General features: G+C 44.5%; 1 protein-coding gene across 1 annotated transcript in view; it reads right to left on the reverse strand.

Moving 5' to 3' along the window:
• The window catches only part of GMPR (guanosine monophosphate reductase), a 37,000-nt gene extending 18,776 nt beyond the window's left edge, over positions 1 to 18,224 (reverse strand). Inside the window, exons 1-4 of the mRNA XM_019742970.2 lie at positions 17,875 to 18,224; positions 11,023 to 11,142; positions 8,767 to 8,850; positions 5,870 to 6,043 (exon numbers count right to left, since the gene is read on the reverse strand). Coding sequence (XP_019598529.2) covers positions 5,870 to 6,043; positions 8,767 to 8,850; positions 11,023 to 11,142; positions 17,875 to 17,961 — 465 coding nt within the window. The 5' untranslated portion in view covers positions 17,962 to 18,224. The remainder of the gene's footprint in view (positions 1 to 5,869; positions 6,044 to 8,766; positions 8,851 to 11,022; positions 11,143 to 17,874) is intronic.
• Positions 18,225 to 22,816: the final 4,592 nt, after the last annotated feature.

Consider the following 22,816-nt stretch of genomic DNA (forward strand, 5'->3'; position numbering starts at 1 on the left):
ACTACCTGTGTGGCTCCTTCATCAGAAGTTAGACTGCGGTCACCACAGAGAGGTGGTGCAGGGTGGAAAAACCCGGAATGCTGACATGCCTCAAGCATGAGGACAACACAACAGGAAAGCTGACCACTGGGAGAGGACGAGTGAGTTTCCACTTTCAGGAACAAAAAGCTATCTGTTCAAGTTTGAAATCCAGAAGGGCACAAATAAGGGGAAAATAGGAAAAGCCGAAATCAGAAATGAGAATGATGACAGGAGTATGGCCAGGCTCCAGTGAAAGCCCCGGGGCAGACCCAGGCAGCTCTGGGCCTGGGCCGTCACCTGCTGGGTTGGGGGAGTTGCTCAGGGGTGATTACTGAGAAGCTAGCTTATCTTGGCAGGAAGCACCACATGTGTGCAGTGGATATGGACGGCCACGATGGGACTGCACCCAGCAACTGCACTTGCTGTCATTCCAACAGCTCATGCACAGTCATTTCTCGGGAAGCCACAACAAAACGAGTCTACAGACCCTCATCCGGGCCCCAAAGCCGGCACCCTTCTCCCCAGGAGGCTCAGCATGGTCCAGGCTCCCCCACGCTCTGAGGGCAACGACCATTCCTCCATGTCAAGGAGAGGGGTAAGGGCCCAAGGAAAAGATGTAAAAGTGACCAAATGAACATTGTAAGTACTTTTGTACCATTTTAAAAAGTCCTTTGGGCAAAAACCAAAACCCAAACTGTTTTGCCCCAATTTTTCCAGCTTTCCTTTAGACATATACAGCAAAACAGTTCAGAAAGACATGAGGTCGAATGATGGACCTCCCACTTCCTGCGTAATTTTAAGAAAATCACTTCAATTCTGAGTCTCAATTTATCTTGCTATAAGATGGGGCTAATCATTCCCACTTGTCACCATAAGGTTTACAAAGTCCTATAAATTCCTAGCACATGCCCAGCTCTCAGCCAGGGCTCAGGAAAGTGTTAGGTCCATCCACCCAAGAGTGACTTCTGTAGATTGCTCTTCTACTCACTTTTCTTTCTTTTCTTTTTTCTTTTGTTCTTTTTTTTTTCTTGCTTTAATTGTGGTCAAATATATATAACATAAAATTTACTGTTTTAACTATTTTTAAATAATTAAGTACATTCACACTGTGTGCCACCATCACCACTATGCAGCTCCAGAATTTTTTTGTCATCCCAAACTGAAATTCTGTACCCATTAAACAATAATTTCCCTACCCACTTTTAACTGTCTGAGGCCCTTTGCCAAGAAAAATCCTTCTACAAAATGACAGCAGGCAGAAGTCGGCAACAGTAGTGGGCTGGTTTTGTCTTGTGGGCCACAGTTGGCCAAGGTGATAGAACCTCAATACCAGCACCTTCTGCCAGGCACATGGAAAATGGCATTTACCTACCTGGAAACCAAGGAGTAGGAAATGCTAAAAAGGCAATGACCACCTTTCATGGCATACTAACCTGTTTACTATGTGCCTCTCAGAGACAAACACCACCTGAATCTCTGAGGCCCTCCTAGTTTTTAGCACAATTCCACTTCACACCAGTCCCAAAAAGAGGGTGAAAATAAAAAACTCGGGTTACTCGGCCAGAGAGGTGCTGTCACCCATCACAAGTCCCTTGAACTTCAGTGAGCCATGCTCGACTGATAAGGTTGCCCATGGCCAACACCTGGAAGGAACCGTGGAGGGTGTCAGCCTCTCTGGGAAGAGGGACAGAACGGGAGGTGTCGCCTGTGCCTCAGAACCTTTTCTGACCATCACTGCTGGAGAAAGAATGCAAGAAGGTGACTGAGCCAATGGCTACAGATGGCAATGCCAAGCCAGACCCGTGGCTACCTGGGATCAGCCAACAAGGGCTGACGTAGCATTTTCCAGGGGTGCAGCGCTGCGCCTCTAGTCTAATCTGAACAGCTTAGGTGTCACAGACCTACCTCCTCAGGACCAGCTCACAAAGAGCCACCAACAAAAGCATTTCTCTGACCCAACACGGGGACTTCCTCACCCCAACAAGCCTGAGCTGGCACGCGGGCTGGCTGCCATGTCATTTAATGGGAAGATCTCAGGGCCTTGGGGCAGGCCACCTAGCTCTGTCCCCCAGGCTGTGTGATCCTCAGAAAGCTCCTTGGCCTAAGACTAAGTTTCACATTAATAAAGGTAAGTGCTACTATCCTTACTCAAGAATTTGTTATTATTAAGAGACAGAAGTGCCTCGTCAATGCTAGTACCTTTTCCCACAGTCCCTAAAATGTACCCAAGGATACATTATTCTCCTTCCTCTCTGAAAGTCACCAGGCAAATGGTCATAGAACTTGTTATACTCTTTTAACAGCCAGTGCTTCTATGGGACCCTTCTCTGCCAAAGATGTTCTCTAAAACTCCCTGCTTCCTCCCTCCCTACATGGCATGGGAAAATACTTAAATGCTTTCAGTATACATTAAGGAAAACAGAAGGAAATAGTAAGATTCCTTCCTCCCTACACGCGGCAAGGTTTGCCTGAGGGGAAAGGCAAGAAAAAAGGGTTTGCATGTAAATCCAGGCAGCGGACAAAGGGGGTGACAAGCCCTCACTCCTGACGCTGACCCCGGAATTGCCAGCCTCTGCCAAGAACATTTCTGAGCACCCCTTCTGTTCACTGCATTGCATCAATCATAACCACACTTGGCACCCGTATTATATACCTTTCAGTTCTAAAACATGGGACAAATGGTAATGCATCCTCACAATGCTTCCAAAGCCATAAGAGAAATTTTATTTCCGTAATTCGAGGACACTAAGAGCACTGGAGGTTTCCAAATGAATCACTTTTCAAGGGTCAGTGCAGGCAAATAATAGCTCAAGAATAAGCACCTACCTTGCCAAATCCTCCTGTTCATTGCCGGGGAAACCAACAAGAACAATGACAACACAACCTGGACCAGCCAGCAGACGCTGAAGAGGCCCTTGCTATTGGTGGCTGCCCAGAGGGCCGTGGGAACTCTGCCCCAATCTCCCCCTCCCGGCCCATCCCCCATGGCAACATCCAGGTTCGGCACTGGCAACAACACCCTTCCCTTGTCCTACCAGCCCAACTCTTTCCTGCCCTCTGTCCCTGGTCTTCGCCAGAGGGGTGACACGACAGGCAGCTTGCCTCAGCTCTCGGCAGGGTCAGCTGTAAGCTAAAGCTCACGGCCAAATGTTTGGAGCATGCGAATGGAAAGCTCCAGGGCTCCAGTGGATTTCTAATACCTGCTTTTTAAAAGAAGTGGTGTGTACATATTTTCTCCCTCTTCTTTAAAACAAGCAGCCCCCATTCTTCCCCATCAGCCTTCCATCTCTGACAGAACACATGCCCTCAATGGCACTCACTATCAACAAACCATTAACTATGACTACTGTACTGTTCATAAAACATCACCCATCTGACCTCCACAGTAATGCCCTAGCCACAAGTGCCCTTGACCTCCTTTTTTACAGGTGAGGAAAATGAGATTCAGAAGGTGTGCAACTCCCCCAATGTGGCTCAGCCCATGTGTCCACACCAACTTCAGCGGCACTAAGTTACCGATTTTAATGGTGTTACGAACAACCAGCAGCAAAGCAGAGGAGGGGATGAGAGCTAGTGAGGCATCTGGGAAATGGTATTAAAGATATGTTCCAGGAAAAATGGAAGACAGAATGAACAGCTCACATGAAACAAGTGTGTGCGTGCATCGCAACCCACTACTGAGCTAAAGAAGATATAGAAGATACACAGTAGGGTTACCATTTATATAAGGATCAAACGCAGGCAAAATTTAAATGGTATTTTTTAGGAATGCAGAAAGAGATGGCACACAAGGAAGAAAATGATCACCAGAGTCTGAGTGGGCTTCTGAATGTAGGTACACTGAAGGACTACTATATAAAGACTATTGAACAGCCACGTTTTATGCCCTTCTCCGTATATAGGTCATATTTCACAACTTAATACACGAATTACTAAAGAAAGAGAAAGTGGAGCCAGTAGGTTGACTGATTAAATCCATGTAATTTCTAATCCCCAAACCTTCATAATTAACTTTTCTATGCAATAAAGCCAGTAGATGTAAAGCTCAACTTCCCAAGTTTATTAGTCCCTTATATCTCCAGGACAATTAAAACACTAGAGGTGAAATAGAAAGACCTAGAAAGAGGTAGCTCTCACCACCTCAGATAAGAATGTCAACAGACACCGTGAGCCTGCCTTATTTCCGACTCTCCAGAAGGAATAAATTGCTCTCCTAGTCAACAAATATTTGCCATGCTCTTTCTACCACCTACACGTTGTTTCACAGAATTTATGTTTAATACCAAATGCTGTTTAGGGCTACCAGGACCCAGCTGGGGGAGTGGGGGCTTCTGCTCTCTCGTGAGTCCAGCTCTCTCTTCCTTTTCTCATGAGAAAGTTACCACAGACATTTGGGGGCAAAAGAGTCAGTTGGGGCCTCACAACTACTCATCATTGGGTCATGATAGAGGGTAGGTAATTTCATCACCCTCCACCACAAGCCTAAAGAAAGTCAACTTCCCCACCTCAGAACTGGGAAGCAGGAAACTGGTCACATGCATATGGCCTACTGGAAGAAAAGAGCTTTATCACTGAAGTTAACAAGGGTGGGACACGTTAACAAGTCTCAAGGGGCAGAGCTTGGCCTTTGCATTCAGAGGGACGTAGCTTCAAATCCCAGCTTTCTGCTTAATGTTGCTGTGGCCCTTATGAAAATCCCAAAGTGTAAGAATGAAGTTAGAGCTTAAGATTCCTCATCTGTGCTTAAGTTTAGGGCAACAATTCCTACTCTCTACAGAGATGTTGTGAAGAAGAGACAAAAACAGGTGTAAACCTTCTGAAACATGGCAGGCACTCAAGAAGCGGTTTTACTGTTATCAAAGAAAAGGACCTGACAGCACTCTTACGGAGAGTAAAATGAATGTTACTGTTTCCCACCCAACTTCTGACACTGTACAGCTGGTTGATGTTGGGACAATTCTTGATCCTTTCTTCTCATAGTGATTGAAAAGCATAAAAATACTTATCTTAAAAATCTTTGGAAATCCTTAGCAGAATATCTAACTTCTGTTGATGATATCACTCATCAACAGAAATAATTCCTGTCTCCCAACTTCCTTACAATGATGAAATGTGAGGAGAAATAACATTCAAAATGAAAGGAAAGTTAGGTAGCTTATGTTGTGGTCAATCTATAATTGCCACGTTAATTAAAACCAGTAAAGACACACATAATTACGATATAGATTTTCCAAAATCCCAAATTTAACCCTAGAGCTTCTAGTTCCTTTTTCTGAGAATCCAGGTTTCCCAGCAATAACAAATACACTTTCTAACTAGTGACAGTGTTAATAATTAGGAAAATACCAAAAAAAAAAAAGGCAAAAAGGTCTGGAATAAAGATCCTAGATAAAACAACAGACTGATTTGCAAATAGTTGACTATTGTGAAATGCTCATATTGTGGATTTCAATTCTCACAGCAGAGTTTACACAAGTAGGAATGGGGCATAGATGACACAAATATCGTTAAACTAAAACCCAGTGACACTGGGTTTTTCATTTTATAAAAGTTGCTTTGTTAAGGTGTGACCCAGACCTTTGTTTAAAGGTATTATATGGTAAGAGACATTCGATATCTGGCAGGTATAAGGAGCCTCCACGCTATGATATAGATCTGGATTTTATTTTTTATAGCGGGGAGCCAGTTTTCAGATCTTCCATGGCTGCTGCCTGTCTCTTTCCTAATGATTCTCAACTGGTCTTCTAATAAGAAGGCACCAAAAGCTTTGAAGAAAATATAGCTCCCCGGACACACTGAACACCTCTCTCTGTGCTTCCCCATCTGGAGAATGTTCCATCATACCTACCATAATGGTGTGTTCTGGAAATTTGGCACGGACGAGTTTCACGAATTCCACAAAATGTTCCGAATAACCATTGGCCACATCCAGGCAAATAAACTTAATCTGCGGTATAGCTTCCAGGATGCTGCTCATCTTTTCCAGATCATTCTTCCCACTGCCAGAACTTACGGCTACATGCTGTACCAAAAATAAACCAAGAGATACAGACATGACTAGTGAGTAGTATTCAGAAGTCAGACCTTGCTCCCATCCATTCACCTGTTCTGGGGACAGTACAGTGACCCTTTGAGGTTACCCTGATCAGATAGACACACAGTAGACCTGCTCAAGAAATATACAGCAGCACAAGTAAAGGAGATTCGTCCATTAAATTATCTAAACATTGCCGCTGCCATCTTTCCCACTATTAAACTGCATAGACCCTTAACCCTGGACCTGAGGCCACAGAATCTTTCCAGTAAACAGATTAAGTATTCAGGAAACCTTGTCCGTGCTTTTGTTTAATTTCCTCAAGCTCTCTGTATAGAACTCTTGAATCATGGGACGGCTGGTGCAAATTCTCCTCTCCCTGGAGGAGAGGCAGGAAGAACAAGGGGAGGCCAGTCAACCCAGGCCTCCTCGTGCCAAGGCTGTGGCAGTCACCCCAAGCATCTCGCTTCGGGGATCGGGAGGGAGGGAGAGATGCCTACAACTCCTCTGATGAAACTCCCTCCTATTTTCATTTTTACCCCCAATATAAGACTAACATAAAATGCAAATCGTAATCTTTGGAAAGAACTCCAAATCTCAGTGTTCCAATAAAAAGAGAAAAAAAAGGCGCCTAAAATGACCTTTCCCAACTGCACGTGGACGTGTTTACATCGTAAGTGATCACACGCTCCTTCGGGACAGCCTCTCCCCCAACCATCACCAGTGCCCTCCCAGCCACCCAGCTGCTCCTCTGAAAAATGTTCTTTGAGAAAAGACCTGTTTTTAGCAATGCATGCCTTAGTGAAACTAAGCCATGGGATTGTGCCAACAGTCAGCATTCACTTTTTATAAGAATATTTTAACCTGTATCTCTAAACCATAAGCCACAGATGAGGGACATATATTAATATCCTTGCTATCCTCATAACATCACAACAATGTAGCTACAACCCAGACACTGAGTGTAAGCGGACTGGTAACATGACATGTTTTTATTCCAGATACCTGAGTTTACTCCAGTTTCACCCCTCATATTGACAGTGTGACCAGTGCCTGCCCAATCCACATTTTCCCTTCCACAAGACCTTTGCTAGCTTTTTTATTTTCCCCTTTATTTCTGTTAAAGTTTGGCACACGGAACTCAAGATTGGTTTCTCTCAGTGCTACTGCATTTTTAACATTTTCCTTTTTCAGTTAGCCATTCAGTTGGTAGTAAGTCAAATGATCACATTTAGTCATGGAAGCCAAAGTTCCAATTAACACCAATGAGTGCCAAAAACTCATTGCTCCCCAAACTTCTTACAGAGAAGAGGGGAAGAAGGTGACACAAGTATATTTAAACACAACGTGGCAAAAAAAAAAAAAGGATTTGCTATTGATCCAGATTATTTTATCTTCAAGACGACCTTCTCACTACTCAAAATCCACACATAATTAAAAATTAGTTTTTTTTAAAAAAAAGCCAGCGCAACCTCAAAAGCAGTACATATGAAGTCATTTTCCAATCACAAATAATCTGATCTTGGTGAGCGTTTCTAAGGCAGAGACCGCTCTGCTGGGAATGGCAGAGAACCACCTGAATGTGCAGAAGGAAAGTCAGGCGTCATATTGGAGCTTTTGGTTATTTTCAAATTGCCCTTTTTTAAAAAACATAACAACAGCTATAGTGAGATTAGTCACATACCACACAATTCATCCATTTAAAGTGCACAATTCAATGGTTTTATTAAGAGTGATGCATAATCAATCTTAGAACAATCTCATCACCCCCAAAAAGCAACTCTCATACCTCTCAGCCCTTACCCTCCCATTCCCCCAGCCTCAGGCAACCACTAATCTATTTACTGTCTCCACAGGTTTGCCTGTTCTTGGCATTCCATGTAACCAGAATCACATATGTGGCCTTTTGTGTCTGGCTTTTTCACTTCGCAAAATGTTTTCAATGTTCATCCATGTGATAGCATAGGTCATTTCATTCCTTTTCAGAGTTGAGTAATATTCCATTGTGTGGCTATGCCAGTTTTGTTTATTCATTCATCAGTTAATGGATATCTTTGTTGTTTCTGCCTTCTGGCTACTATGAATAAAGCTGCTATGAACATCTGTGTACAAGTTTTTGTGTGGACCTATGTTTTTATTGTTGGGTCTATACCTAGGAATGCAATTGCTGGGTCATATGGTAATTCTTACATTTAACCTTTTGAGGAACTGCCAACTGTTTCCAAAACAGCTGCAGCATTTTACATTCCCACCAGCATTATAGGCGTGTTCCGATTTCTGCACATCCATGCCAACACTCATTACTTTTTTGATTACAGCCATCCTAGCAGGCATATTGTTTATTGAATTCCAAAACAACTTGTTATAATTAGATGTTTTTTCTAAAGCCAAAAGGAAATGTTCAGACTGGATCTACGCCTGGCAGGAAATACAGGTCTTCCCCAAGCTCTCATAATATAACACTTCATCTTTAAAACAAAACAAAACAGCAAAAAACAGATACTCCTTGCAAGTAAATCCTAGTATTTTCAAAACAGGATACAGAACATGTTTCCTCAGCAGATCTCTGGCAAGGACGAAAGGCTGGGGACCACGACTGCCTTTCCCCAGGTCTCTCTCAGGACTCCGTGCGTGTCCATCTGCTGCTAATTCAAATCCTTTTGACAACCCTGAAGATTTGCTTCCCCCGGCAACACATGTAGCGATCATACCTGCAGGCATTCTGGGTGATTAGCGGCAAAGAGCTTCCAGTCATCCAGGCTGTAATGCTTATGAATTGCTGTAAACATGGAGTGCTAGGAAACAAAACAGCGCTATTAGGACGAGAAACCAAGTGAGCCTCCTTCCTCCATATGGCCAGTGGTGAGCCAACAATACACAAGCATCAGGGGTTCCTGCCAGTCATATTTAATTAGCTTTGAAGATGCTTCTAGGGGCCCAAAACAGACAAAGGTGTAACCAGTGAAATCACAAAACCGGGTTTCCATCCTAATCTGATCAGACAAACTGCAGTCAGGACGGAGGAGGCTCTGCCAGGAGGCAGGGGAGGGATGAGGGAGAGTTCTGAGCCCCGCCGCACCCCACCCACCACCTATGTCAGGCCATGAGGACACAGACAGCAGGTTCCCTGCCCATAAGAAGGACCACCTTCAGACAAACTTCTGCTCCGCCAACCCAAAGAACCTCAACTTATAGCTGAAAGCTTTTCCTTGCACTCACAAGCTAAACATTTCTTGCTAAAAGCTAAACCCATCAGGGAGTTGGTATCCCTAAGGAAGGAAATTATGTAAAGTACAATATTAAATCTATGACTACCAGCCTGGCATTTATTGAGTACCTACTTTGTGCAAGCTGTTCACATACATCACTTCATTCACTTCTCAGGGTAGCTTTGTACAGTAATGTTACCTTCATGGGCAGAAAAGGAGCTTCAGTTTAAATTTAAGAAATTTAACAACTGCTTAGCCAATAAGGCACAGAGGCTAGAATCAGACTTGAATCTGATCGCAGAGCTCAGGGTCCTTCCCCATGTTAGGGCATCTCTCCTGACTCCTCTGGGTTCGTTTCCCCACCTACAATTTCCCATCCTAAAATTCTAAGACTTAATCAACTTGCACTAACTCAGAGGGTCCTAGAAATAGAAAACTCAGTACCCACACATGGTTAGCTATTCCAGTGTACACTGTCTCATTGATGGAGAGTCTTTTCTGTGAAAATGGGATGAGCATAACAAATTGTACGTTTTTCATGGACTAATAATCTGATATGTGAGTTAATCAGAGCTATTTATTGCTGCCTGATTCCACCCACTTTTCCACAAATACATAATTCAGTAGTAGCAATGGCTGATCACAGAGCAGAGCAAAGAAAAGTTAGGGAGAAAACATACAAATTCCTTTAACAATTAATTTATTAGCCTCTGGTCCAAAGCTCCGCGGGGGGTGAGGGCAGACAGATAATACAACTGATCGTGGTGTCAGACCACCTCCTATGCCATTTTTTGAGCTCATAATTTGTTTTAAAATCTCCCTTCTAATCACTAGCTGATAATGACTCTCAGCACCTCCTGAGGTTAAACTTACTGCCCACAGTGAGAAGCTCTTTCAAGTAATTGGATTTATTTTTTCACTTGGCAGAATCATCAGTGGAAACAGACACACACACCCTGTGGGTATCAGAAGAAAACATTTACCTCCAGGATGAAGAACGTGCATTGTATCTGGGACACAGCTGCATGAGATGAAGGTCCTGCCCACAAAAGGCTTTTCCTTTAGTTTCCTCAAGGCAAGGATACTAGCTACTCCATTTATAGGAAATTAGACTGGTAATTGGCTAAAAAGAGACCTGGAGTTTATACTGTGATCTGTCAGTATGAAGTGGGAGGCAAATCCCTTGGCTCTGTCTACGTGGCTGCAAGCCCTGGGCCGAGTTACCTCTCCTTTCCTTATCTGCCTCAGTTTCTTCATCTGTAAAAGGAACCTACCTGGTGGAACTGTGATCATATTATATTTATACCCAGTGCTTGGTACACAGTACTCAATAAATGTCTCCTACAATAAGATGTAATAAATTCTATAGCACAGACTGTTCTGTCTTCATTTTAAAGGCACTGTCCCTCTTCTATAATATGGCACTAGACTAACTTTACAACATGGTACAATGTCCAACTTCTTTTTGTATCTCTAGTTTCCAAAACTATCATGGGCATTTTCAAGGAAGAAATGGATACAGATCTAGACCGTCTCATTGAATGCGAATTCCAGATTCCATCCACTTTTTTGATTGAAAAGGAGGGAAGAAAAGAAGTACCTCCAGCAACAATCAGACTCAGATCTAATAGTTTGGCTACAGGAAAGGACCTAAAGGGTCTCACTTTTCTCCTGTTCCCTGTGTTTGAACAAGTCCAGGTAAGCTCCTGACAACCCATCCAGCGTGAGCAGCAGAGGGAAAAAAGCCCACCGTCCTACCTGTGACATCACCACTGCCATATCAAATGTCCCCACGGTGTCCATGTTGGCCACAATGATGGGAATCCCTGAGTAGGTCTGCTTTGAGTTTCGAAATGTGAAGGTACGTTCAAGGTCCACCTATTGGCAACAAGGGAAAAGAAGTGTTTTACTCTTTGTGTGATTTGTGCAGAATTTCCAGAGTCTGAAGTGAGTGAGAAGAACACAAAGGACGTGTATGTCCCTTGGTCCCCAGGGTCTCTTAGCGTTGGGCCAGGTGTTCCAGTTTCCCTGAGGAAACTGAGTAACAAGCTGTTATCCAACTACAAAAGCTGAGCCCAGCTCCTAGCATCGTCAAATGCCAGCGCAAGGCATGGCGTGTTCTGCCATCAGCCCAGCCTCCAAACTGCAAGTTCTCTCCTTCAGTAGCCTCTCCCATGCCTTCTGTCCCCAGCCTAGTTCATTCTAGCCTTACATACCCACATACATCTTCTCTGTCTCCACTTCCAAGCACTGGATGGACCATTCCCCTTCTGAGAAAATCCACTCCACTCTTCCCTGCCAACCATGGTCCTTTAACGGTCCTTTAATTCTAATCTTCCATTCCAAATTCACCCTGCAGTGAGCTGCAAACCATTAATCCCTTAACCTATCAACCTTCTCAGCTGTTCTGTAATTAGGGGCATCTTTCAAGATGCTAGGGAACGTATACTGCAGCCATATGTCTATGCATATGAACACTTGTTCCTCTGACTTGCAAAGAGCTGGAGGGAAGGCCCTCCAATTCTATGGTAACTCCAACTTCAGGGCATTTATGACTAACTCAACTATCAGGAATCCAGAAGGAGGGCTAAGCCATGATGGTGGGCTCAGCAAAAGCCATGTGCTAAGGCCAGGTGCTCATCCAGAGCTAGGGAATTCAAAATTACTTCTTCAACTCAGGGCAGATCTCAGGCCTGTATGCTCACAGATCCATTCTTCACCCTTCCTCCACCAATTTCTTATCACAGGGAGGCCACTCCATGCAGGCTCTATTTCCCAGTTTGGTTGCTGGCTGGGTTCAGTCAGTGGGGTCACTGGGTAGGAAACTGGAGGAGAGCTGGGGAAGATGGAGGCAGGGGTGCTGGGAGTAGGCAGGGTAGTTCTCCCAGAAACCCTCTGCGGTGGCCTGCATGGTCTTGATTCCAGGTTTCCGGGTTTCACAGAGTGATCCCAGTCCCCCTTTGGAAGTGGTTTCTCACTGCTGCCAATCTCTGGGGTGCCTCCATATCTCATTTGGCATCTCAGCGGCATCAGGATGCCTTGCATTTAATCCCCTGTTTTAAATATTCAGCACTGTTTGTTGCCTTCCCTAGACCCTGATGGATACAGACCATACTGGAACTGGGCACTTTTCCAAGGAGAATCCTCAGGAGAAACACAGGTGTCAATCTTAAGCTTCTGAAATAAATTGGACCTACCTACATTATCCTTGGCTTCGTGAGGACACCAGCAATAATCATTTCCTGCCAGTGTTTATCTAGTTCCTTCTTTTATTCTTTTTCACTTGAGACAACTTTCACTGTGCAATCAACACGTCAAAAAACCACCATAGGACATCTCAGGCCTGTTAGCCTTTTCATGTCTCTTGCTTCTTCACACAGGGCCCCCTGTCCACCAGGTTTCCTGGTCCGATACTGTCATAAACATGTCTGCACTGGCCTTAAACAGCAATCAATGAGGGGACACGAGATGCTGTCACTGCCTGAGCATAAGGGGCAGGTCACCCCTTTCTTGACTTCTTCATTATGATTCTTGGTTCTACTACAGTGAAGCAAGTGATACGTAAATTCTGAAAGATAACTGAAGGGGTCTATTTGTTGCAACCTTCTGTGCTACTAAGGGCCCTGAAGCATTTTGACTTCCCAGGTTTAAAATAATCAGAATTCCTTGGTCTCAAATTACTCTTACACGCCTCCCAAGATGCATGGGGAGAGCTGCTACACTCTGCACCCAGCTGAGCTCACAACAGATTTTTCTTGGCACTGCAAAACCTATCAGCATACACAAAAAACAGCTCTTCGTGGAAAAGGTCAGTCTTGACAACGACTTCTTCCCCTCATTACTAGTCTTCTCCATATGGAAGATTCTTCACAATCCTTAATTCTAAGGATGATAAATAAAATTAACTTCCCGACTTTATCAACCAAGTCAAAAAGACACACACACACACACACACACACACACACACACACACACGACCAGTTGTTCACTGAGAGAGACAAATATGTTAAATATTCCAGCGTCCCAGGAATAAAACTTGGCATTTAATCAGCCACAGCTGGCCAAAGCACCAAATATAGCACCTCCAAATTTTCACTCTGCTAAGCTGATTTGAAAGGGAACATAAAGTAATAAAACTACCGACCTCAAAAAGACATGTTTCTGCGGCTCTTTAAACACACCTTCATTATAGTCAGCCTGATAGCCCGACAATTAGAGGGCCCGGAAGTACAAATGGAGACCCACCTACCACATTTCCAAATACCTCAATGTTATGAGTCCAGCAAACAAGCTGCTACATCAATTTTGTTCTCTCCTCCCTTAAACACAATTTCATTAATGACCAGGAAAGCACCCAAACATGGCGTCATGAGGAGCCAGCCCTGGCCCACAGTCCAAATCCTCTTCTTTTCCCCCCCAAATGCTTGTATGCGTACACGGACACGCTAGTCCACACATTAAGGTCCATGCGCACATACCTCCATGTCCACAAACAGTTGCCACCTGGTCACTCTCTGAGGTTAGAGGTGCGCACACCCGCAGCAGGGATGGCCCTAGGAAAACACCTGGGAAGAGGCCCTTGCAGGCCTTGGAATCAGCTAGAAGTCATGGGAGCAGGGAATCCAGCGTCCTGAGTACCTGAAGCAGCACACAGAAGGAACCACACAGGCCACAGGCCCTGTCCAGTGAGGAGGCGACAGAACCACTGTTGACTACATCGCTGGACAGTGCTGATTAACGCAACTGTTCCTTCTGTATCACCTGTATATCATAAGTCTAAGTACAGGGACAACGCCTTTCATGTCTGTAGTCCTAGTGGCTCAGAAAGTGTGGACTACATTAACATCTGGCCAAGGAGCAAGAATGATATTGTTTCAGGACCCGGCCTTTTTCAGGGCAACGCTTGGTGGGCCCCAGCCCAGCCTTCTGGACATGCTCTGTCCCCTGGAAGTATCACCATCATTCCTCAGGATTTGGAGAAGCACATGCAGCAACACATCACTAGAGAACCACAGCGTTCCACAAAGGAGGGTTCCAGTAGCCAGTCCAGAGCCTCTGAGCACATGTTGCAATCATCATGGGATGATTTCCAAAATACGCATGCTCGGGCTGCTCCAAAATGAATAAATAAGAACTTTTGTGTTGGAGACACTATGTGCATTTTTGGAGTATCTCTCTAGATGATTCTGAGGCATTCATGAACAAGTCTAGTCAAACCCTCTAATTTTACTGAGCCAAGATGTCATGGCTTGATTTGTGTCTCCTCAAAAGATGCTGAGATCCCAACCACCAGTACCTGTGAATGTGACCCTATCTGGAAATAGGGTGATTGCAGATAGATGACCAAGGTCAGTGCAGGTCATTCCAGTATGACCAGTGTGCTTTTAAAAAGGAGAAATTTGGACACACACACACAGGGAGAATGTCATGTAAAGAGGAAAGCAGGGATCAGCGTCATGCATCTACGAGCCAAGGCAGACCAAAGATTACCTGTAAACCATCAGAAGCCAGGAGAGGCCTGGAACAGATTCTCCCTCACAGCCCTCAGCAGGAACCAGCCCTGCCAACATCTTGATCTGAGACTTCCAGCCTCCAGAACTGTGAGACAATAAATATCTCTTGTGTAAGCCACCCCGTTTGTGGTACTTTGTTACAGGAAACCAATCCAGAGGCAAAGGTAATAAAATAATTCATGACAGAGCTTGGACTGCAACCCAGGTCTCCTTTCTCCCAGCCCAATAGTCTCTCCATCTGCCATGTTCTCATCCCCTGGCTGAGGATCCCTGAGGATCCCTGGCCCACAACTCTTCTCACTGGACCACTGGTGAAAACATTACTACAGAGTTTGAAGGAGATTGAACATGTGTCGTGTCGTATCTTCCCTGTCTTAGGACAAGTGGCCAACTTTCTGATGTAAATCCTCTTCGATGCCTAACACCCAAAGTTACAGTTGCATTAAAAGTTTTGTTTTGCTTTTTAAAACAAATCTTACTAGTGTAAGGACTCACTTGGGACATCAGAGCCAGGAATGGGTCCAGAGGAAGAACACCCGGGGAGTCAAGGCCATGCAAGTTCTCCAGTTTATCAAATAAAGACAAGGTCCTCCCTCAGTCAACAAACCTGTCACTTACTCTGAAAAGATGACCCAAACACCCCCAAGGAGCCCTGTGGCACTTTAACTTAGTGTGCCAGGGGTTATGAAGACATCGGTAAAGGCTATGGATGGCCAGTTGAGAGATGACTGCCTTTCTGGTACAACCACTGTAAGGCCACCTGGGCCATATCCACCTCCATCCTTCGCCTCTGGAAGGTGACCTCAAATTCATTTCATGTGATACTTGTGGAAACACCCTTTCAGGAGTACTCAAACCTCCAAGTGGGAGATCACTCTGCCTTTCTCTCCATTTCCTGCTCACTGCCTGATGACCCAGCACCAGCCCCGGCTCATTGCAAAACTCTTGCAGTGATCGATCTTGTCAACAGTCAAAATTCTCCCTTCCTAGCCAGATTATGCTCTTACAGGGCATGTTCTCTCCTGGTTCCACTCAAATCTGCCCTCTGGTTCACAGTCATTTGCCACTGAGCTTCTAATTTGCATTCCAGTAGGACCTTGGCCAGAGGGCATACATTTGGCTTCTGATTCTGCAATGAAAAGGTTTATCTGCCTATAAAAAATTTCAGGCATCCACAAGTAAACTGAGAAAACACTGAGGGGGATTAGAAGTCTAACTAGATCTGGGCCTAACTACAGCCCTCAACACCACTGGCGCAGGCAGTCAGATTATGAGGGGTGGCCAGCCAGGCAGCTGCCTCAGGCACCAGGGAACTAAACCATTACAGGAACCAATTGGAAAGGCAGTACCAGTTAACTCAGGTTTCCAGGCACCAAGCTGGCCAACACCCACAAAAGTGGAAATATGAAAACCTTTCCCAAGGACACAGAGCTCTCATTTCAATGTGTATATGTAGATTACAAGGTGCCATCAGACGCTGGGACATTAATAGTTTCAGTCAGCCCAAATTATGAAACCAAATTTGGTCATACTATTCCCTGGGAAAGAGTAATTCATTCTATTATATACATTATAAATGCTTTATCTTCTCAAGCTGTTTCCTGGTTCAGAAAATACATATAATATATCCTTGTTTTAAACATATAATTTTTCTTAAAAGTGAGTTTCTCTCTACTAAGTGAATTTGCAACAAATATTTAAAGAATATTAAGGCCACCAAATTATTAGTCTGCCCAGAATGCCCACATCTAATCCTAGTCTGGCATGAGATACTGAGGACAGCTTATACTTCGGGGAGGCCTGCCATCAAAACTGTTTATTTTTCTTCCAAGAGTCTGCCCCACTCTTTAGCACCTGAAAGGACATTACGAAGAATAGGCAGAGTCATCCAGTCTAAGAAGGGTGATAAGAGTTCATCCTTCCTCTCTCACCAGACCTGTCCCATCCTCTCTGGCTGCAGCCCGCCAACTGCACTGGTTCTGGTCACTGGCTAAAGCAGGAGGCCTCCCTAATCCTAACAAGCCCTTTGCTGGCAGTACCAGGCACTGCAGTTGGGCCTGGGCACCAGTGGGCAGCCTGCCAATCTATTTATGTTCTTTGGAGTGGGGTGTAAGGAACAGTGTGCTGGCTCTGCCTCCTCTAGTTTACTCCTGTGACCCCAGCCTCCAGACCCAGTCCAGTTTTTTCACCTTCCTCTCTGACTTTCAGCAGACCAGGCAAAGTCATACTGACCATGACACACCACTCCAGGGGACTCTCTGCCTTTCTATACAACTAGTTTACCTTTTGGGGTTTGACCTTCCACCGTATCAGTAAGGGAATCCCTGCCCCCACCCCGAGGCTATTTCCAGTCCAGTCTTCACCTGTTCTTCAGGCTTTGATCACATCAACTCAGAACCAGCAAAAATGCTCAGGCTACCCGTTTGCTCCCCCAACCTCACAACTGCACCCCAGTGCTTTCAGCTTCTCTAGGACTGGGCTGACCTGCAGCTGTCCAGTAAGGAGGGTGCCACCAGTGAGTCCCCAGCCTCATTCTCAGCAAGGCCACTGAAACACAACTTAAACCCTGAACTTTTGCCCTGGAGTTTCCCTGTTTTTCAGACATGTTAAAGAAATTCTATTGCTGGACCTAATACTAAACCAGCAAGAGTTCTCTGCACTATGAGACATTGCCAAAATCACAAGAATCTTCCATTGTTTTTCGTCTCCTTTTATGATCTGGCTCCACGGTGTCCTTTTCTCTCTACACGCACCCTTCCATGCCTCCCCATTCTGTCTCATCAGCTGACCACCAGATCCTGACCCCTGTGTGGTCTACCTCTAATGTGTACTTCCCCGGGCCCACCCAAACGCACGTATTTAGAATGTGAGGCCCCAGCTGGGCCGCTTAAAGACACCTCCCGTCCTGGCAGGGAACCAGCTGGCATTCCGCTTTCTGAGGTGGTGGAGAGAGGAAGGGCAAAGGGGGTCAACACCCCAACCATCCTCAGACACACAAAAGCCAACAAGGTTATTACCACCATGACCACCTTCACCCACCTCTCCGCGCCACCCGGAAAAATATTCCACCCCCAAGGCGGCTTTCGAAAAGCCTCACCTCGGCTCGGCTCTTGAGGCTGCTTCGCTTGGGTCGGAGCAGGACATCCTTGAAGTCCAGCTTGAGGTCCGCATCGATGCGGGGCATCGTGCGGCGCGGCGCGGCTGGAGCCCGCAGCTCCTTCCTGCGGCGCCGGCGCGCGGGGCGGGGGTAGAACCGGCGCGAGGCGCGGGCGACCGGACGGAGTGCGGTGGGGGGACGCCTGTGTGCGGTAGGGCGAGGGGGGCGCGGCGCGGGGCAGGCGGGCGGGGCAGAGGCCGGTGATCGGGGGCGGCCCGGCGCGCACGCGGAGCTCTTAAGACTGTGGGCGCCCCCAGCAGCGCTCGGCCCGCCCCCGCCCTTCACCCCCCTTTCCCCCTCCCCCCGGCTCCGTGGCCGCGCCCCGCCCCCGACGTCTGGGGCGGGGTGGGGAAGGGGAGGGCCGGCGGGTTAGGGACAGACCGGTGACTAGGAAGTCCAGTGACATTTTTAATAAGCTCCCCCCCCACCCCGCCGTCCCAGCCCTTCCTTGGTGGAGGGGCGGGGAGGAAGGGGGCATGCTCACCATCTTGACTGTCACCCAAATATCCCGTAGGGAGAAGACTTGGCTTGTGACAGTCTTACCCAAGGGAAAAGGCCACTCTTTGAGAGGTTTTGCTTCTCCTTTTTCTAATTTCAAGCCCAGTGCCCACCAAACCCTGAGTCAGACCTTCACGTGCCAAAAAAAGAGAAACCCTTAGGAAGCTGGACAGAATTAAGGAAAAGAATATGGGCAGATAAATCTATTTAGCAGCAATGGGATTATCCACGCAATATTTGGATCCCCTTTGGATTTCAGGGGTATGGTCAGTTGGTTTGTTGATTGGTTGGTTGGTTTTAATAAAAGCAGTAAAGTCTACAGTCATCACAGATCTTGGGTTTTAAGGAACATGAGTCCCCTCTGAGGGTGCTGTGGGTTTATTTTTAATTCACTTGTTGACCTTAGGGAGCCTTTGTTATACATTAGGAATGTACTTAAGTGCTTGGTCTGCACTTTCTCATTCACTCACAGAACAACCCAATAAAGAAGGAGTCATTTTGCAGATAAGGAAAATGAGGATCATATACATGAAACAACTTGCCCATGATTATATATACACATACATATATATATATATACGTGTGTGTATGTATATATGTATATATATACATATATATATACACACGTATATATATATACACACATACATGTCTCTCAGTCCTTAAAACGCACTACAACCTTCACTAAAGCTGCTTTGCCCTGGGACCTCTCCCTGCCTGCCTTCAGAAACCTGATCCCACAACCTTCCTGGGAAACATTGGGGAAGTCATTAAATTTCTCTAAAGGTCAGTTTTCTCATAGGTTAAAAGAGAGCTATTTATTTGGGGTCACAGGTTAAATTATGTGCATTATGCTTTATATCCTAGAACTAGATTGCTAGCTGCAGAAAGGTAGGAATCTTTCATTTTTCATTGGTCTGCAGCCTGGAACTGTTCTAAATGAACTCGTATTTGGTATGAGTGAGCATTAGTACACATCACAATATTCATTTGACACACATGTCTTCAAACAATAAATGTTGTGGGGAGGAATCTTCCTTCTACCCTTCTAAATTCTTCTGGCTGGTCTAATAATCAAATTCGCATGAGACAGATTAACAGTAAATAACCAAATTTATTACATATATACATACAGAGGCTCCATAAGAATATGGGATCCAAGAACAAATTAGGCACTTAAGGCTTATATGCCATCTCGAGCTAAAGAGAAGTTGGAGTTGGGGATTGGGACTTCAAAGGACAGGAAGTCGAGTCACATGGAGATGGAAAAGCAAATGTTTCGTTAATAAATGTTTGCTGGGCCATCTGTAACAGGTTCCTCCCTGTCTACCACACAGTAGTTTATATTAAACAGTAGTTCTCTATGAGAATATCACCCTTCCTGGAGCAGGTCCTCTAAATTTTTTTAGGCGGTTCGGAGGGAGGCCAAAGGTTTCTCCTGAGTCTTTAGTTTCTTAAAAATAATCAGTATAAAACAATCCATATCCCAAGGAGTCAGTTTTTGGAGTAGCAAACTCTGCTTCGTTTCAAGGTCTTAGCCCATCCCGCTTGCCCTCCTCATCATTGCCCCACAGGAAGTTTGGAAGTTTCACAGAAGGAAATTCAGGTTATCAAGGAGAGAATGAAAGTAATCTCAATTCGTTCAGCCCACACAACTTTTGTGACTTTTTTCAAACTGTTGGGAGTCAGTCATATGTGCTGCTTATTTCCAAATTAAGAGGGAACCTAATTCTGATCTTGAGTTCCTAATTAAAAACAAAATAAAAGGAAAATGTAATTACTATATGATGTGATTATTTAAAAATTATTCTCCCAAAAGGGAAAAGAAACTAACGTTGTTAAGCATTTTCCGGAGGTAAAGGGGTGAGTGGGTCTTTATAACGTTGGTAGTATACTGTCTTAAAGGAGAAGTCTCCTTAGCTTGCCTTTGTTCATTTACCAGGGCTGATACTTCTCTTGGTTTCTTGCCCACTCCCTTTCTATTAGAATAGAGATAGAAGCTCACTTTACACATTCCATTCCCTCCCCTTCTGGAATGTTCCATCATACCTGCTTTCTTGTCAGGCACAAAACCGCACTCCTATAGAGTTAGCATGAGTTCCTGATACCAACCTGGACTCCTTTAAACATCCATTGCATCTTCTACATAATCCTGCTGTACTTCTCATTACACTAATAATAAAAATAAAAGTCATCTGTCAATACAAGGACTACACATAAAAGTTCTGACTGACCAGACAAAGCCATATGAGATACCCAGAATCCAATGTGTTAACATTGGATTGTCTAACGGTAGAGTGGTACCAAAAATTACATAAGGAGATAACATCCAAAATTATGTGAGATAAATCCCACTTGGTTATAGTGGTAATCCTTTTATATATTCATGAATTCAGTTTGCTAATATCTTTAAAGGACCTTTTGCATCTAAGTTCATGAGGGACATTCCTCTGTAGTTCTCTTATGATGTCTTTCTCAGGGTAATACTGTAGTACCCTCATAGAATGAGTTGGGAAATGTTCTTCACTCAAGTTTCTGAAAGATCTTGTATAGGACTGGTATTAAATATTTAACAGAGTTAATCAGTGAGCTAAAATTGGGTGGGGTGATGTAATCATTTATTTTTAATAGATAAGCATCTCTCAAAACCCAGAAATAATTAAAATGAAGTATTTAAAAGTTGGAAACAATTCAAAATTATAATGTTAAATATGGGGATAAGAAAGAATTAGTGCATATTTAATATTTTGTGTATTTACAACATTTGAGAAAATCTGCATCTTTGGATTAACAGAACAACCTTCTAATGCCAATTCAAAATATATACTTGAGTAATTGATTTAACCATATGAGTAGAAAGAGAAACGTATTAAATTTATATAGATTGTTGGAACATTTAAGAGAACATAATTTTCACATACACTATTTACAAAAGTTGATAAATTTGGAACATCCAGCTAGTTGGTGAGTTCACTGCTTTGCCATGCATAGTAATTGCTGGGGACCTTATGAAATGCAGCATTTTCTACAGTAGCTTATAGGTGGAGCTAGAGATTTTGCATTTCTAACAAGTGCCTAGATGAAACCAAGTTACCAAGAACCACACTCTGAGAAGGAGTCACCCCAAGATGTCTGTCTGTGATACGCTGATTGTTTGGAGCTAAAGGCAACTAGCCACACGCTCAAGAGAAACTTGTGCCTACCCCCCACCCCCACCCCCACCAATTCAGCTACCTAGAAGAATTTGAATTAGAGGCCTTGCCCATAGGAGATTATCAGAGATAACTTCCTTTGACCTATCTGTAGGACAGGGCATACTTCTATTTACTAAAGGTCTGCTCTTCTTATCCTGCAATGACCTTTTGAAGCTCTCAAGGCAACTTACCTTATCCCTAGATCAGGATGTCTTATATACCTGTGAGTTTGTTTTTTTTTCCTACTTCTGAACCTTTCTTATATATGGGGTCTCTGACTGTCTCATGTATGTGGGGTTCCCACACATATGTATGTACATATGCATGTATTAAATTTGGTTATTTTCTCTTGCTAACATGCCTCATGTCTACTTGATTATTAGTCCAGACAGAAGAACCTTGAGTGTAGAAGAAAGCTGTTTCTTTCCCATAGTAGCAAAGCAAAAATTGAGTATTTAAAAAGGAAATCTAATTGATTATATTTATAAATAGAGTTTGAAATATTTGAGAGTATTTGAGTTTATAAATGGAACTGAATGATATTCAAAAGTCTTTTAAAGATGATTACTACAATTTGCTACACTTTCGTTTTGGTTTTGTAGCTCATCTACACAAGAACCCTGTGAGATGGTCAATATTAGAGGCGGAGCCCTGCTCAGAAAGCTTGCCCAGGTCATACAGTTAATTGGAGTAGATTGGCACTCTCACCAGGAGCTGACTCTTCACTCCACTGTCATTCTGTTCCCAGACTATATATTGTTACAGCCTGTGATGTGGTCTCCCCACTACCAGAGGTTCTTAACTTCTCATCCACAGGTTCAAGGTCCTTAGGTTCAAGGGGTCTGTGAACTTGAATGGGAAAAATATTTTGTCTTTTTTTTTGGGGGGGGGAACAGGACTTTATTGGGGAACAGTGTGTACCTCCAGGACTTTTTTCCAAGTCAAGTTGTTGTCCTTTCAGTCTTAGTTGTGGAGGGCGCAGCTCAGCTACAGGTCCAGTTGCCGTTTCTAGTTGCAGGGGGCACAGCCCACCATCCCTTGCGGGAGTCAAACCGGCAACCTTGTGGTTGAGAGGACGCGCTCCAACCAACTGAGCCATCCGGAAGGCAACTCAGCTCAAGGTGCCGTGTTCAATCTTAGTTGCAGTGGGCGGAGCCCACCATCCCCTGCGGGACTCGAGTGATCGAACT

Source organism: Rhinolophus sinicus, linkage group LG06 (assembly GCF_036562045.2).
Source record: "Rhinolophus sinicus isolate RSC01 linkage group LG06, ASM3656204v1, whole genome shotgun sequence".
Lineage (NCBI taxonomy): Eukaryota > Metazoa > Chordata > Mammalia > Chiroptera > Rhinolophidae > Rhinolophus > Rhinolophus sinicus.